The sequence below is a fragment of the Acartia tonsa genome, chromosome 2, assembly GCF_053477335.1.
Source record: "Acartia tonsa isolate MP-2025a chromosome 2, ASM5347733v1, whole genome shotgun sequence".
NCBI lineage: Eukaryota > Metazoa > Arthropoda > Copepoda > Calanoida > Acartiidae > Acartia > Acartia tonsa.
In genome coordinates, this window is record NC_137261.1 from 36,701,227 (window position 1) to 36,718,382 (window position 17,156).

At 30.4% G+C, this 17,156-nt stretch overlaps 1 protein-coding gene across 1 annotated transcript in view; it reads right to left on the reverse strand.

Moving 5' to 3' along the window:
• Positions 1 to 1,522: 1,522 nt before the first annotated feature.
• The window catches only part of LOC145311709 (uncharacterized), a 49,427-nt gene continuing 33,793 nt past the window's right edge, over positions 1,523 to 17,156 (reverse strand). The window contains exons 12-21 of the mRNA XM_080150681.1: positions 15,431 to 15,510; positions 12,656 to 12,691; positions 11,848 to 11,905; positions 11,041 to 11,127; positions 8,586 to 8,658; positions 5,209 to 5,364; positions 4,672 to 4,840; positions 4,180 to 4,261; positions 3,024 to 3,130; positions 1,523 to 2,687 (exon numbers count right to left, since the gene is read on the reverse strand). Coding sequence (XP_080006807.1) covers positions 2,540 to 2,687; positions 3,024 to 3,130; positions 4,180 to 4,261; positions 4,672 to 4,840; positions 5,209 to 5,364; positions 8,586 to 8,658; positions 11,041 to 11,127; positions 11,848 to 11,905; positions 12,656 to 12,691; positions 15,431 to 15,510 — 996 coding nt within the window. The 3' untranslated portion in view covers positions 1,523 to 2,539. The remainder of the gene's footprint in view (positions 2,688 to 3,023; positions 3,131 to 4,179; positions 4,262 to 4,671; positions 4,841 to 5,208; positions 5,365 to 8,585; positions 8,659 to 11,040; positions 11,128 to 11,847; positions 11,906 to 12,655; positions 12,692 to 15,430; positions 15,511 to 17,156) is intronic.

Genomic DNA, 17,156 nt, shown 5'->3' on the forward strand with positions numbered 1-17,156 from the left:
GAAGCCGTTTATAATACGATGCGAGAAATAACTATTATGACACCCTTATGCTGTTATTGTAAGGACATATTGCTGTTTTAATAATAACATTGTTAGACAAGTCACATGGTACTAGCTATATGTGAACCATAGAGTTCTGGTTACTTGGGGAAAACTTAGTTCAAGTACCCCTTTAGACTTCGTTGACAAATGTTGACGCAATTTGTCAGATTTTGTTCACGCAACCTTCTCTGAGATACCCTTAGGTTAGGAGGGAGATTTGTAGAAAGTTAGATTCACGTTATCAAGTTACTTTAATCGTGATCTTTCGACCAAGCTCCTTATTCACATTAGAGTGCGATTTATCAGGATTGATTAACACCTGCCAAAACTCTAGGCCAGGGTGATGAAATATTTGAGGAGCTTCAACGAAAATTTAGGAACAGCTTATAAGAATTCACTGTCAGCCGTGGGTAAAGTTTACTAATCTAAAATTGGCCAAGGGTTTCTCACTTCCAATCTCCGTGTGAATTTTAATAATAACTATAAAGAATAAGGGCTATTGTTTTTATTTTCGATTTTGTATGATTCTACAAGAAAATGCTACAGTGTGCCACAAGAAAAGTTAAATTTTTTTCAACTTTGAGACTGATTCATCAAATTAATAAAAAAAATTTATGAATTATTCTTGGTAAATTATGCTGATTTCATACTATAATAAAAACAAAATAACCATCAATAGTTAAAAATAGGATTATCTCATTAATATATGATCACAAAACTTGCTACTTCTAGATATTTATAATTCAAAGATTGCCTATATTTCTATTTGTTCCATTGTTTTTGGTCCATTGTCCATTATTTAATTAAGATTATTATAAAAAAAGAAATATTTCTGCAAAATATTTATATGTGACTAAAAATAAGTTTCTATTTGTCATCCCATGGTATTTAAAGATGTTTTAATTTCATCTGTAAAGGATCTTCCTTTTTAGATTTAAAATATCCAATTAAAAAAGTTTCCCTTATTAACTTTTGAAAAGGTGAGAATTGTAAAATAATTATTAGCTGACAAATAAAAAACAACTAATCACCATTTTTACTACAAAAGCAATCATTTTTATATGATATAATTTTACAAAACAAGATATTTTTATAACGTTGAAGTTATTATGATAGAAAAAGATAATGAAAGAGTCTCAACAATATTATCTATATAATAATTATTTTCAACTATACAAAAAATATTAAATATTTGAGCACAATAAGTTATTTCTTTTTAACAAAGTTTTTTAGAATAAAAAACAATTTTATATAAATTATATGATAAATTATAGAAAAAAAGAAATCTAACAAATAAGATATGTATATATGAAAATCTAAGCACTTTTGCAAAAAATAAAGAATTTAATAATACCCATAATTTTGAACTAAAATTTTAGCTAATAAATAAATATTCTAAATTAAAGAACGTCCAGGGCAACAGTTTTTTTAATGTTAAAAGGGAAAAGGTATAAAAAAGCATAAAGACATTTTAATGTTAAAGTTTGACTAAATAAAAACTAATTTTTTCATTTTTTTATTCTTTTATTCTTTAGAATAGTTATCCCTGATTATTCAAAAATAATTTATTTTTTCAAGTTAAGAATGAATTAAATACAGGTGGTATTTTAACTAATTATACATACAATGGAGATAAATTGATGTACATACCAAATGATGATAAACATAATTACCCTCTCATTAGATTAGAATTGTTGGTTGAATAAATTGGACACTTCTAATTTGAAACAAGCTATTAAGATTTGATAAAAGTTTTTAACCCCACAAATAAGAGATGAACTTTGGGTAGAAGTATAATTTTTAGTCTAAATGTCCCCTGAGGAATTGTTTTTGTAGAAGCTTAAATAAAATTAATAAAACACTAGAGGAATTTTGGATTGCAGTTATTTTGCTTTAAAAATAATGGATTGTTCCAATAAATTGTTTATAACGTGCACATTAAACTGTACAGATTCAAATAATACCATAAAATGATATTATATTTTATTAGTTGTTTCTTTAATAAACTAATTGTGTAGTGAACTGGCTAAATTTTTAGCAGCGTAGCCACTCTACAAGTTTTGGGATTTGATATTGAGTAATTGATGATTATCCTTTATAATGTGTATAATTTCTCTGTATGTGTATCTATCTGTGTAACCGAAACGAAAAATGATAGAATCTGGGTTATACTCTATATGCTTAGCTTCTATTGGAATTAATTTGTCCTTGTTTCTAATTGAGAGGTTTCTGATAATTGATGCTGATACAAGTCTTGGTTTTATGCAGCTATAAAATATTGCATCAAGTAACAAAGTCAAAAAAAATAATATAACTGAAGTAAGAACAATTTTAATGAAAGTAAATGTATTTTTTCAGTCATCGGAAAAAATACATTGCAGAGACTTTTATTTAAGCTAAATGAGGAATATCTGCTTTAATTCAGAAAATTAATAAAACCTCTGGCGGTCAATTAATAAACTAAAATCATGAAAAAACTGATATGTGCGCGTGTTCATTACAAAACCGGTGTTTTCCTTGTGAGATAGTACGACCAGTACATGACGTTGAGCCCAGCAAAAGTGGCGGGAAACATGATCCTGCTCAATACATCAATTTTCTTGGCCCCAGGCTGGTGCTTTGACGGCCAACTTGCCAAAACAGACCTAGAAATGAAATTGTTAATTCCATTTTATTGAGTTTGAGAGTAAATAGTAAAAATGTTGTTCCTTGTACGTCAATTCTTGAATAATTCTTATATTTTTAAATATTTTTATGTTTTAATGAAAATTACCCCAATCTATTATTCTTTTCACCTATATATCTAATCATTGATCTATCTCTATACATGAGCTAATAGAAGATTAATTAGATTTGTCCATATATCTATCTATCCATCAATCCTATAATAAGGTACAAGCTGAGCAAATAGAAGACTACTACTTTCTATCCATCAAACTATCCATCTGTCTGTCTATCTATCTATCTATCTATCTCTTTACCTGACACTTAGCTCATAAGGTACAAGCTGAGCAAACAGAAGATTACTCCTTTCTGCCCCCTCAATCCTTCGTATGTGGGGGTCCTCGTATTCATAATCATCTTTCTCCTTAATGTAATAAAATTTATAATTTAGCCTTAAATTTTTTTTATCGGATTCAGTATATGCACCTTATGCTATTCTATAAGAAGTAAATTGTTTGTGCATTTTCTCTAAGATCTAAGGTGCCCTAGAGGCTGGGGCCATAAACATACAAATAATTTTCCTATTAAATAAAATTCTTTGCTAATTTTATTAATGATTATAATTATCCAATATCCATAAACCCAGTTTCTATCAAAAGTATTAAAGCAAACATTTTGATATCTTCTTTCACTTATTTTATTTGTGCGTTCATAATATAATGTATTACAAAATAACTATAAGAGCCAGGGAGTAAGGGAGGGGACAATGGATCGAATATTCAATCTTTAGGAGTCTCAGACTTTGGGTACTGGCTTAAAGAGAATGTGCAAGAATTTAGCAGTTTCTGACTGAGTTTGGGTACTTGCGCAAGAAATGCCGCTACTCGCTGTGTTAGTTTTGAATATATATAGTTTTGCAGACAGAGAGTAGTTTAAATATAAATACACGGCCCCCCTCCCATACTCTATTTCACTCCCTTCTCTCCCACCTCCTTTTTTAAAGTAGACGAGAAAGGAAAATGGAGAAGGGAGGTGGGGGAAATAAACAGGATAAAAAGGGGCAGGAAGGCGTGCCAGCCAGCTAGCAGTTACCCTACAGCCTGCCTGCCCCTTTTTTCCGTGTTCACATCACTTGCCCCCAAATCTCTTTTCTCTTTCCCTGTCATCTGGAGAGTTCCAGGGAGATTTTTCTAGAAATTAATTACAGAATGGTTATGTCAGTCTGTAATACTGGTAATCTAATTTTCAAATGATTGCTTTTTTTCTTGGAACTTTTTTCTTAGTTTATGGTTTTCTAGATTTAATCAACAATCACTTTACAATTTCCACCAAATTTTCTGGATTATTCTGGATTTCATGGCCTTTCTTCAAAAACTCTTAAATTGAATTAATTGCCCTCCCTTACTCCCCGATAAAACCTTTCATTCCTTTGCAATTAAAAGCTTTAAAAAAAGTCTAATAACTTTTGCTTACCTCTTCAAGTGCATAATGTGAATTTTGAGCTTTTTGAACATACTCTAATTCTTTTTGTAGAGAGGCCCTGGCAGCAGCTAGTCTAAATATAATAACTCTATTATCTTAGAACATACTCTAATTCTTTCTGTAGAGAGGCCCTGGCAGCAGCAAGTCTAAATATAAAAACTCTATAATCTTTGTACATACTCTAATTCTTTCTGTAGAGATTCCCTGGCAGCAGCTAGTCTAAATATAATAACTCTAATATCTTTGAACATACTATAATTCTTTCTGTAGAGAGGCCCTGGCAGCAGCTAGTCTAAATATAATAACTCCTATTCTTTCTCTAAAAAGTTCTATCATATTAGAATCCTTAAAAATAGTACCTACTGCTGCTATGTTTAGTGCATGACACTAATATTAAGTAGATGGAATTATTTGGCCTGTAAACAGGCGTACCTCATTACCATGCACATTTAGGACTGTCAAAAAGAGGAGGTTGAGGTTTACCTGGCATCAGCTCTGGCGGCATAGTTTACCAGCGCATACTCCAGCAGGGCTAGGAACACATAGGACACGCACATGTTCGACCACACATCTATGGCCTTGGTGTAGGCTACGGGGGGCAAAGAGTTGTTGATACTGGAGGTTGTTGTAGACATGGCTAGCAATGTTGTTACTAAACAGACAAAAGATCAGAAATATAAGTTTAAATATTGTAAATTGTTAGAATAACGTGCTGAAATCGTTATCAATGCAGAAAAATGAAAATGAAAACGTTTATAAAAAATTTAAAGGACGATGCTCTTTATAGTGCCTATAAAAAAGAGGATAAATCTAAAACTTTTGGCCGAAAAATCCCGAATGACTAACGGACTATTCTAATGTGAAGTCATCCAGTATAATAATCGACTAATCTAATATGACGTCATCTTGGATACTTCGGCCAAAATTTTTTAATGTATCCCCTTTTTTATAGTTACTCTTAAGCGCGTCGGGACAGCCAAATTCATATTATCACTTTTTAACTTTCCATAAAATCTGTACCTGTGAGGGCTACTCTGGCAGGCGCAGACTTATGATCCAGCCAGAAGGACATCCAGGACACACAGACAATCATGAAGGTTGGCACATAGATGGTCACTATGTAGTAGGACAGCTGCCGTTTAAACACCATGTCCACTGACAGACAGCTGTACACACCTAAATTACAAGATAAGGTGGTAATTATATTTTGAATTATAAGATACAAGCGGCTGTGCCTCTAGCACACAGGGGCAATGTACTGCAGAGAAATTGACAAATATTTTAATCTAAGAATAAAATAGTCTAAAACCACCACGGGACATTTATATAATATAATAGGTAAACATCCTGAAAAATAGAAAGATATAAACCACGGAACCTTATTTTATATAAATAGTAAATATGAAACAATTTATATCTTGTTACCTAATTCTCAAATTTAACAATTAATGTTTCATCTAAAAGTAGGAGTTTAGCGGAGGAAAAGAGCAGAGAGACAGGGGACAGGGTTCGCTCATTATGTTCAGTGTTTTTAAACGTTTCAACTACTAATTTTAATCTACAAAATGGATAATTTTGTGTATCATCATTGGGGATGTACATCAATTTATCTGCCATTGTCTTATCCTTTTAGATCGATAACAATTTTTTTCTCTAGAAGGTTTTCTTTGAGCTTCACGCAGAAAATAGCTAAAAATTTGTTTTTTAGATTTGATAAATCGATTTATTTACACCTATACTTGCATAATACTTTCCTTTTTATTATCTTCTAGCTGACAATAGTAAATATATATAGCAAAAATTCTTCCCAATTAACAATTAACCTGAAGAGTAAGTAAATAAGCAAACATAAGAACATTAATATAAAATAAATATATATATATGTACTAAGTATTATTATTTATTGACCTATTTTTCCTTATTCAACAATTGATGCCGGAAAGCTCAAAGATTATATATTTTCAGGAATTAAGAGACGGACAAAATATTCTTGAAATTGAGTATTGAGTAATATATATTTTTTATAAGACTTTTAAAAATAATTTAGTGTAATTCAATTTAATTTTTATCCATTTTTAAATTTTCCTTTTCATCTTGCTGTCTATAATAGTACTAATCTACAACATAACAACCAATCTACTGACAAATTAACACATTAGTATTATAGAGTAGCTATGCTCATAAAACAATATTTTAGATGAATTACATCTTAATCTTTTTATTATTTCTCAATGCCTGTTGCTATATGATGTGTCTATAATAAGAAATAGGAAAGATAAGTATAGGCATTCAACTAAATTGACAGTAGTACATTTTTCATTCTGAGCCTTTGTGTGCCTTTTTAGAATTATTTTTTTGGTCATGTAGGTAATTTATGTACGTATCCTTTTGGGAGTTGTTTATGAAATCTGCATAAAAAGAATATCTCTAAAATTTATACTTCAAAAGTATAGGTATGTAGCTTCAAAATCCAATAACTAATGAATCGATAGAGTTATCCATTTTAGAACAAGGTTATAATGGTCCCGGGATGGTTTTAGGCCATTGCATTTTAAAACTCAATGCTCATGGTAGTTAGTGCTTTTTCCTATCCTTCTCTACCCATTAATAGCATCCATATCCTAGGGTCAGGCTAGTATTCAAGTAATAATATACAGTATACCATATATTTTAGGTAATGAAATAATGTTTAAAAATCTTACAGCTTCATTTCTTTTCATTTGAATCAAAATAACATAAATTTTGCGATGAAGTAATTTTGAGGTACTTTTTTTGGCATAATGTGAATTAAAACCATTCTGTAAGATTTATATCTGAAAAGGAAAGGAGATAGAAATAAAATATATATGCACTACTCTTCATTCTTTTCTAGAATAGCAGGATAGTTTTATTTATTTATCATGTTTTCAAAGATTTTTATTGAGACTTGATGTTAAAGGTTAATATCCTTGCAATTAGCTTTAACCAAGTAGACAAGAAACAAATATATATTATTTTTTTAATCATTCTTCGGGTACTTATTTCTTTTACCTACACTACATGTTAGATTTGTCTCAAAATAAGATTTATCACTTTAGAGTTGAAAAGGGAAAACTTTTGCGACTTAAATATCTGCATTGAATATCCTTTTGCCCTGATCTATACATTTCAGTGTTCCAATATAATGTTAATTAACTATTCCTAATTTATATTATGTACTTGTAATAAAAAGTTTACACAATAACTACTCTTTTATTCCTACTTTTTTTTTGATATTTAACATATTCGAAGATCTTCATAGTGCCTATAAAAATTGACGGCATACAATACAAATGACCAATGATAGGCCAATACACAAACTAAATTACCAAAGACAGGCCTGTATACATTTTATTTGACCAATATGGTAGGCCAGCATGATGTAATTTTTAAAGGCACTATCTGAATGGACAAAAGAGTTATCCCTAGTATTTTTCTATTCGCTTTTTATAGGTTGTTTCCCAATCCCTGTATCCCTAAAATATATTGTGCACTCGATGTCCTAACATTAAGTTCATTATTCACAGAGCTACACAGCAAAGACAAATATTTCCTTTCCAACATTACTTTGCTTTGTAAGTGATATGTATTCTCTAAGAACGAACGAAATTTTATATTTATTAATTTAAAAGGTTATCAGTTTATTTTAAACTAGGAGAACTTTAGCTAAAGTAGGTACTTTTAATTTTGGTTTTTAAAAATAAAATACAAATATAAGGAATTATATATTAGGAATTTATAAGGATTTTTTTTGGGAGGTTGGTGTTACCCTCCTACAAAATAGTTATAAACCTTCCTGTTACTTGTATATAAGACAAGTATTATTAAAATTTTGGTGTGACATTTATTTAATATTTTCGGCAAATATAATTTTCAGAGAATAATTTTGATTTCTTAAAAATAGCTGTCATGGCAAGTTTTATTTTCTTATCTTTGTTATTATTTACTTCAATATTTTATTTTTAGTTATAGCCATTCCTTAAAGATTGCAAAAGAAAAATTTTCTTTGAGTTAACTGTTTACAATTTACTATTTCTTGTTGATTAAGTTATCTTTAACTTCCTACAAATAGCTTAAAACCTTTCTGGGATCTGTACAAAAAAATTTATTGAAGAAAAGAAAAGAATACAAATTTCTAGATCCAAAGTTGATTAAAGTTGACAGGAAGAAAGAGAAAAGTGCAGATTTCATTTTAAGATTGGGATAGTAATTTTTTTTTATTTAATTAATTTCAAATATTACTTTAAGCAGCGTTAAAAATAAGATAATTACATCATTTGATATATCTTAAAAGTCAAATATAGCTACGCAATAAAATAGGGAATATTTTTAAAGGGATTGTTGTGGCACCCACTTTCCGCTCTATCTATGCCATTTACCTGTAGCAGTCTCAACATCACATTTGCTGTTATTATAGTTGGCCAGCTCAAATCCACCAGGAAGAAATAGATCCTAAAAATATTATATTATTAAATTATAAGCTTACAACCTTCGGCCCTGGTACTGGTATTAATTAATGATTTTAATCATGGGAAAATTGGAAATTTTCTATAACACGATGCTATACATGTTTTTTTTAGTATGGCTGAGAACCGGTTCTAATCCAGTGTATATTAATTGGTTTCAAAGCAATACTAGAAATATTAGATGCACAGTTAAGGATTTCTCGTGGAAGGCCTCCCTCGGTACATATAGCAAGCTACTGTAAGGAGTTCTAAACCAATTAGCAAGATCTTTCAGTATAAAAATTGGCCTTTAAACAGATATTTTGCATCTTTTAAGTAAGAATATTTAATTTTTAAAACACTTACCATATATGTAGGTAAAATAATAATGTAAAGCAAATTTTACTTTCAAGTAAAATTAACATAATTTTTAAAACATTATAAAATTTCCTAAATTTTAGATCAGAAACATTTTGTATTATCTTACCTAATAAAATTTAAATGTTTTTCAGGGACGGGTAGAAGTATTTTCAAAAGGCTTAGGATTCAAGTAAAATTAGTAGAACAAAAATATTAGGTAAATTCATGGCAAGTAGAATGACAACGACATATCATGCTTGTTAAAAGTCCTGAGACGACATAATTCATAAATTATCAATTGTTAAAAACTATATTTCATTTTTCGTGTAGCATATTTTACTTGTCTGTCTATATATTAGAGTAAAATAATAGAGAGGGAAATGGTTAAATAACTGTATTTCCCCACCTCGTGACCTTGTGTCGACTTTCAATCGAAAACCAGCCAATAGCATAAGATAAGGAATATTAACACAGCTAAGTCGCTACAAAAGAGCAGAAAGCAATTTGCCACAGACGAAAAAGGTCCCCAACTCTGGATTCAGGTTAGAATTATTGTCTGTATACCCGTTTAAAACCTTTAGATAATTTTTTAAAAAACGTTTTTAGTTTTATTTTTTTAGAATAATTATTTATGTTGCAATTTTTTTTAACCAAATAAGAAAAATTTTAATATACTAAATAAACAAAATATGTAAAGCAAATACTAATATAAATAATAAACAAAGTTTTTGATAGATTTAACATTTTTTTAGGATATCTAGGATATTTTGTTTGTATCAATTTTGGTTTTCTGTCAATTAGGCAAAAACACAGAAATAGATGGCTAAAATAAAAAGAATGAAAAGATACTCTAAAAATGGAAAATTATTTCACTTGGTTAACTGTTAACAAGTTTTTAAAATACTTGCAGCTGTGCCTCTAGACTATAGAGATCTTATTCTTTAAAAATATTCGAAGGACTTTACTAAGCTAGCCTGAAAAGCACAACTCAACCAACCACGTAATTTTATAGATCTATTGCTTCAAGCAAAGAAAGTTTTATGCTGTTGCTATCTAAATGTAAAACTTGGCAATGTGCTATTTTATGTGTTAAATAGTTGCAGAATTAAATTAATGTAAAAACATTCCATATTTACTGGTTATATAAATATTGAACATATATTATTTGATAGTAATAGCTATCCTCAAATTTTAATGGAATATTTTAGATTATAATAATATATCTTTTGCCTTAATGAAACTGATAAGATGATATAAACTTCACGCATATAAAAACTAAAAAAAGCCTTAACAAACTCAAGATTTGACTTCAACAGTTAGCATATTATGACCATATATACAGGGAGTAAGGGAGGGGACAATGGATCGAATATTCAATTTTTAGGAGTCTCAGACTTTGGGGACTGGCTTAAAGGGAATGTGCAAGAATTTAGCAGTTTCTGACTGAGTTTGGGGACTTGCGCATGAAATGCCGCTACTCGTTATGTATGTTTTGAATATTGCAGACGGGGAGAAGGGATAAGGGAAGTGGGGGCAAGGGAAATAAACACTCGTTGTGTTAGTTTGGAATGTAGCAGACGGGGAGAAGGGAGAAGGGAGGTGGGGGCAAGGGGCAAGGAAAATAAACAGAATAAAAAAGGGGCAGTCATATTCTTGCTAGCTGCTGGCCGGGTCCAATAATCTTTTAATATAAAAATCACACCAAAAAACCTCAATATATTTCATCAAAAACAAGTTGTGATTTCACTTTACATGACGCTATGGAAATATATTATTCAATTAACAATCCCTTTATAATTTCCTACAAATTTATTGGATTAAACTGGATTTCATGCCCTTTCTTTGATAACTCTTATATTGAATTAATTGCCCATTGTCCCCTCCCTTACTCCCTGCCATATATATAAGTTATATTTAATATATACAGACATTTGTACAATTCAGATCATATCAAATCGCCAAAATAAAATGATTTTACATGAAGGTTATTTTCTATACATCTACAATTCCCTCACTCTCAGATTTGTACCTTTGTAGTTTCAACAGGAGGATCTTTCCAAGAATAGATAACATCAGCAGCTGTCCATCCATAGCTGGCTATAGCCAGATGACAAGTCTTAAAAAAGAAAAGATTTAATTTAATTAAGGAAGAGGGAATTGAGAAAAATATAATTATTCACATTGCTAATAAGAAAAATTTGTTCAATATAATCATTAACACTTTTTTTTTTATAGAAAAGAACCCTCCCACAACTCCATTACTCACTGAATCTCAAAAAAAGGTTAATATGTGCATTAAACAGGATAAATATTCAGGGATCTAAAGGGATAAGACAATTACCTATAAATTAATGTACATCAAATGATGATGCACAAAATTAACCCTTCCGTAGATTACAAATAGTTGTTGAAACTTTTGAACACTTAACCTATTGAACCAAGTCTTAAAAATCAATAAATGTCCATATAGGTGATAAGGCTTCGAATAAGAAAACGGGGGAATAGTCCCTTTCGTAACATCGCCCCCGATTCGTCGTATTTTTAAAATGGCTTTTTATAGGTTATTTTAGGTTAGGTTAGGTCATATTGGGTTAGGTGATTGCCCCACAGGGTTAGGTAATTGGCCCCGCAGGGTAGAGCCCACCGCAGGGTCTAGAAATAGGAGAAAAGCCCCATAAGGTGCGATGTTACGAAAGAGACTATACCCGAAAACGGTGTTATAAAACTTTGAGGACTAGTGTAATAAAAAGCCCAATGTCACCTCCCTCCATAATAAATATTAATGGCGATCTACGTCCCTGCTTACTTAATTATTTTTTAAAAAAGTGATTAATACCTGTGTATCAAGAGGAAACAGTTTAAGATTCATCGGACAGGCCAAAGTCAAAGACACTCTGAAAATTAAAAAAGGTGAAATGATTTGATAAGACAATGTATGATAAACAATAAACATATCTCCACCCAAGGACATCCAAGCTTTTTTTTATTTTCTGGAGGGGTAACAAATTGAAAATTTGAATTTTTTTTGTGGGGGGAGGGAACCTTTATATAATTTTTTTTAGGGGGGGGGGTAAAAATTAAAAATCAAAATTTTAAATTCATTTGGGGAGGGGGGGGGATGTAATCACCCCATCACGTCACTGATTCCATCTCCAATTATGATTACGCACCCTTTATTGGTTGAAAGGTTTGAAAACTCTCAATTTATACCAACAAATAAGAATTTAACAAAAGTACTCAAAGCTTTTCAGCCTACAAATGAGAGAACGTGTTGATATTCCACTTAACTAACAGTATAATGTCCTCTCTCTCCCTGGGTATTACACCCACCTTAAAAGATTTCTGTACACACGCCTTGCAAAGATACAATGGTTAAGAAAAATTGTACATTTCCATATAATCCTAATTATTTTTCCAGGAAAAAAATTATAGAATTCTTAAAGAGATGTCTAAAAAATTTTGTCACAAATTTTAACACAATATTAAATATTTAAAGGACTTTCCAGTATCGCTTCTAAACCGATTAATATCTGCTGGATTGGAATCGGTTCAGAAAATTTCCCTGAACATAAAAATCACAAAATTGATACCAGCATTTTACCAGCCAATTGTGAAGAGACTGCGCCACTAGAAATATAACTAACCTTATGCTGTACAACACATCTCCACTCGGAAATACTCTGAAAATAAAAATTCAATAAAAATAACAACATTTTACATCGCACTATAAAATTGAATACCTCTCCATTTGACCCCCAAATATAATTTAAGATTTATTTAACTTTTTGGTTATACCTTATACCTGAAAAAATATGCTTTTAATATATTTTGCGCATGTTATCAATCTAAGGCTTTTGTATGTAAACAAGAATGTAAATTTATTCTAGAAAACAAAAATACGTCTAAATGTCAGCAAGGCCCCCAACTAATCATAAGTTGGTTGAGCTCTCTGGTCGAAATTTCATTCCTTACTCGTCATGGGGTAATGGCACAATGGGTAGGGTGTTGGCCTGGTAATCTAAGGGTTCCCGGTTCAAGCCCCGCCACGTGCAAAATTAACTCTGATGAAATGAGCCATACTAATGAGCCCTAAAAGGGCGAAACACTGTGTCTATGGATAAATGTCAGATATATTCAATTCTGTAGCGTAACTCGAATCACATCCACTTACCGTTTAGAGGTCATTGGTTCGAAACTCGGCATTAATTTGTACATATTCTGCTTTCTCAGATGCAAAACATTAATAGTAAGAGTATGGGGGAATGTTTTGACCCAAAACATGTGTAGTTTATTACCATGCTTGGTTAAGACTCCACGACAAGGGTTGTACAATCATAGCTGGTCTCCAAAATTTTATATACAGGTTCCTTCATTCGTTGGCTTATAAATTTAGGGAACTTTTAGCAAATCTTTTTATATTGTAGTAAGGGTTTGTAATAAACATCAAACAACTCTGACATTACACAAGGACAGACAGACACAAACAAGTATGGAGTAGCTTCGCTACTAAAAAGTGCATCCGAGAATATAACATTTATGATGATAATTTGGCGGCACAAACATTTTAATAATCTTTTATATGGTGATGCATGTTAGGACAAGGTCATGCAGACTAATTTTAAGTTGGGGGGGGGGGGGGGGCATGTTTGGTTTTTTAGCTACCTTTTAAAATAATAATACGTTTTGTCAAACCTTTGATTGTGTGGCATTTTAAATCCTAAATTTAACGCTTTAACATTTGATTCTTGTTTTTTTTCTATGTCTATCTCCTTATAATATCCAAACTGATAGATTCAATCAATATAACTTATTGTTAAAATGAAAACTATCTGTTCGTCAAGTAAAACTTTTAAGTACCCAATCAGATTTGAAGATGACGCGACTGGGGAGCCCTATATTCAAACTTTATCTTGAATACCCATCTATTTCTCTGCCTTTTTCAAACGTAAAGAATGTCTGTTTTACTTTAATTGCCACTAAAGCATTCTACTACTATAAATTAATATGTTACTTTAACTATTACTATCTATTATACATATTATTTATCTATCTAACTATTAGTGTCCAGAGCATATTGTTATATTGTTTGTAAAGAAATTGCAGTGCAATTTTCACACAAACAAACTTTACAATTTGCAAAAATTTATTCTGCTTCCCTGGGTACCATTAGCAGGGAAGTACAAGAATATGGCATCACAAGATCAATATTCCATCCAATTTGTAAAAAAAATATTTATTCCTATAAATATTTTTTATTTCTCATCATTTTTGATAAAATAACAATTATGTGATGATTAAAAGCAAATAGATTTTTTTAACAAGATTAATTTGTAATAGTAATGAATTTGAAATAGTAAAATATCTCTAAAACTGCTGACCAATGTAAATAAGCTAATTATATCTTTGATTGGTTCTAGACCTTTTTTCATTATCTTGTAACTTTTCCCTGAAGACCAGGGGCGCAGTCAATAAATTTTGTTTATAAAATTTCTAATCCTTCGAGACCTGTACCTGCGGTCCATTACTCCTGTGGAGTTACCCTGTACCCAAAAGGACCAAACTTAACCTATACTAAGGTACAATACATGCGAACGAATTAAACGGATGGGAGTGGGGTTTTCTTTGTCCCACTAGGCATCTAAAGAGAAACCACCAAATTTCTTCGATGATTTTTCCTTTCATTTTCTCATAACTTTCTGGTAAAAAGTTCATACCAAGAATAAGCTATTGAAAGGTATTTTACATTTATAGCTGCTATTTAAACAAACAGAAATAAATTATCACATTAACACAGCTAGATTTTCATAATTTTCACTTTTTCTAACTTTTTACAGCAAGTTTATTTTTTTTTGTTGGTCAGCATGTTCGTCCGTACGTAAAAGTACATTGCACTACCACAACCAATTTTAGAGAAAAATGTTCCCTGATTTTTTGTGTGTTGCTGTTTTGAGTTATGAGTTTTAGCACTGCATAGCTAAATAGTGTTGATACAATGCAACAATTAAATAACATGTTTTAAATAATTTTTTATTAAATGTATAATGAATGGACAATAATTAATGTGTATTGACTTAACACTTAAATTCCATAAAAAAAAAACTAAAGTTTTATTATTTTTTAATACAAAGGAAGATGTAACTAATATGGTGGTTCAACCAATATTATTTACAATTTATAGAGGATCCCGTAGTTTGAAACTAAAAAAAAGTGATAGACTAGACATAATATTATTTTGTCTGAGATTATTTGCTATTAGCCTGCTTGGTTGGCATGTATAAACACTTGCACTGAATATGTTTTGTTAAAAATAAGACTTGGAAAAATGTTTAATTTATGGTAATGGTCATATCATCTTAAGATTTTCATATCTATCTATCTTCTATCTATCTATCTATCTATCTATCTATATAAGTTTATACCTTACATACAGATTAGGCTGTATAATTGTATGAAAGCGTCCACTCTTCTCGTTTCTAAAGAACGTATCTGGCATCCAAACCTATATAAAATTTATTTTTAGTAGCAAAAATACTTTACATATAGTCTCAGTCTATCTTATTGCTCAAAGATATGACTTACTTACAAAGATATAAGCACATTACTAAGCTAAAGAAACTTAACAATTAAAGAGTTTTCATGAAAAGAAAATAGCTGCGTATATGGATTTTAATTTCATTTCAAATACAAACATTGAGCAAAAAAATTGAAGATATATCCAAAAACTAACACCAAAATCCAACAAGGATGACAACATTCATTAGGAGCAGCGCACAAAATCATGGTTGGATAAAAGGACAATGTGAGTAAAAAAGCAAAAGTTCAATAGACCAATTAAATTATGCTCGTTGGTATGTGAAGAAAACATTTCAATTGTCAATCTTAAAATTTTACACAAAGTGATACCAACCGACAGACCAACAGTTAGAGGAAGAAAATTCCAAAAGTTATTGACCACCTGAAATAATGGTTGCCGACATTTTTTTATATGTCCATAAATATAATTCTTTCTCTTTTGTCCTCTATTTTAAAAAAAACTTTAGTATATTTTATTCTGTCAACGCAAAGAACACAATGTGCCCTCGGTATTTGACAGTTGAATATATTTATCTTTTTTCCACTTCCAAACACAGGGGTGGAAGATAGTTAATCTTATTTTCCGGCCATCTATCAATTTTAATAATTATATGTACTCAATTTCCTTTATTAAATTTTTAACTTCTTCTACCTTCTGGGAATTTAAGGTATAGTTTTCTCTCGAACTTTTTAATTTTCTTTTCTTCTCAAAGATTTGATACAATTGAAATTGATCGTTATTGTTATGCATCAAACTCTGTTTTTAAATTCATAAAAAAAATTTGAAAACTTATATATATGTATACTTCTTACTAAAAAGCTTAACATAAAACCCTGGTTCTTTTTGGATGCCAAAATTAGAGCTGAAAGTAATTTTATCCCATCCCAATTAAAAAGCAGACTGGTAATGTTTTTTTTCTCAATGTATTACAGCCAGCAAAAGCATTGTGAGTTGTACTGATGGAGTAGCTTTGCTACTAGAAGTCTATCAGAAAAAAAGAATGAATGAAAATATGAAAAAAAACTTTCAATAAAAAAAAATTACACAATAAAACCATAAATAGATTTCCTTTCAACACTAAAATATAAATCCTTTAACATAGAGAGCTCTTTGTGTTTTGAAAAGTATCGAAGCTATTCTATTTTCAAGACTCTATACGTCTATAGATGATATTTTTACCTTAAAATCTAAAATAAAAAATAAAAAACAAGGATGGTTATTAGTTATGTGATTTATGATCTTCACTAATGAAAGAGAAAAAGCCCCATCTTCATTTCTTAAACAAAATTTTCAATAAAAAAATTGAGATTATTCTTCAATCTCTTATTTGAATTTTAATCCGTGAATATATTTGTCCTTGTTTATACATTACAGACATTTAATAATGATGTATTGAAAAGAATTTCTTTTCAATCAACTAGGATATTAATAGAAACAGGAAGAACCTCATAACTTTAAGATAATATTACTTTTGGGACCATAAATTGATTTTTAGCTATATTAGGTTAAGTAAAGGTAAAAAGAGCTCTGAAGGGAAAGTATCCGGTAGGAATCGGCTCTTGCCGGGTAAG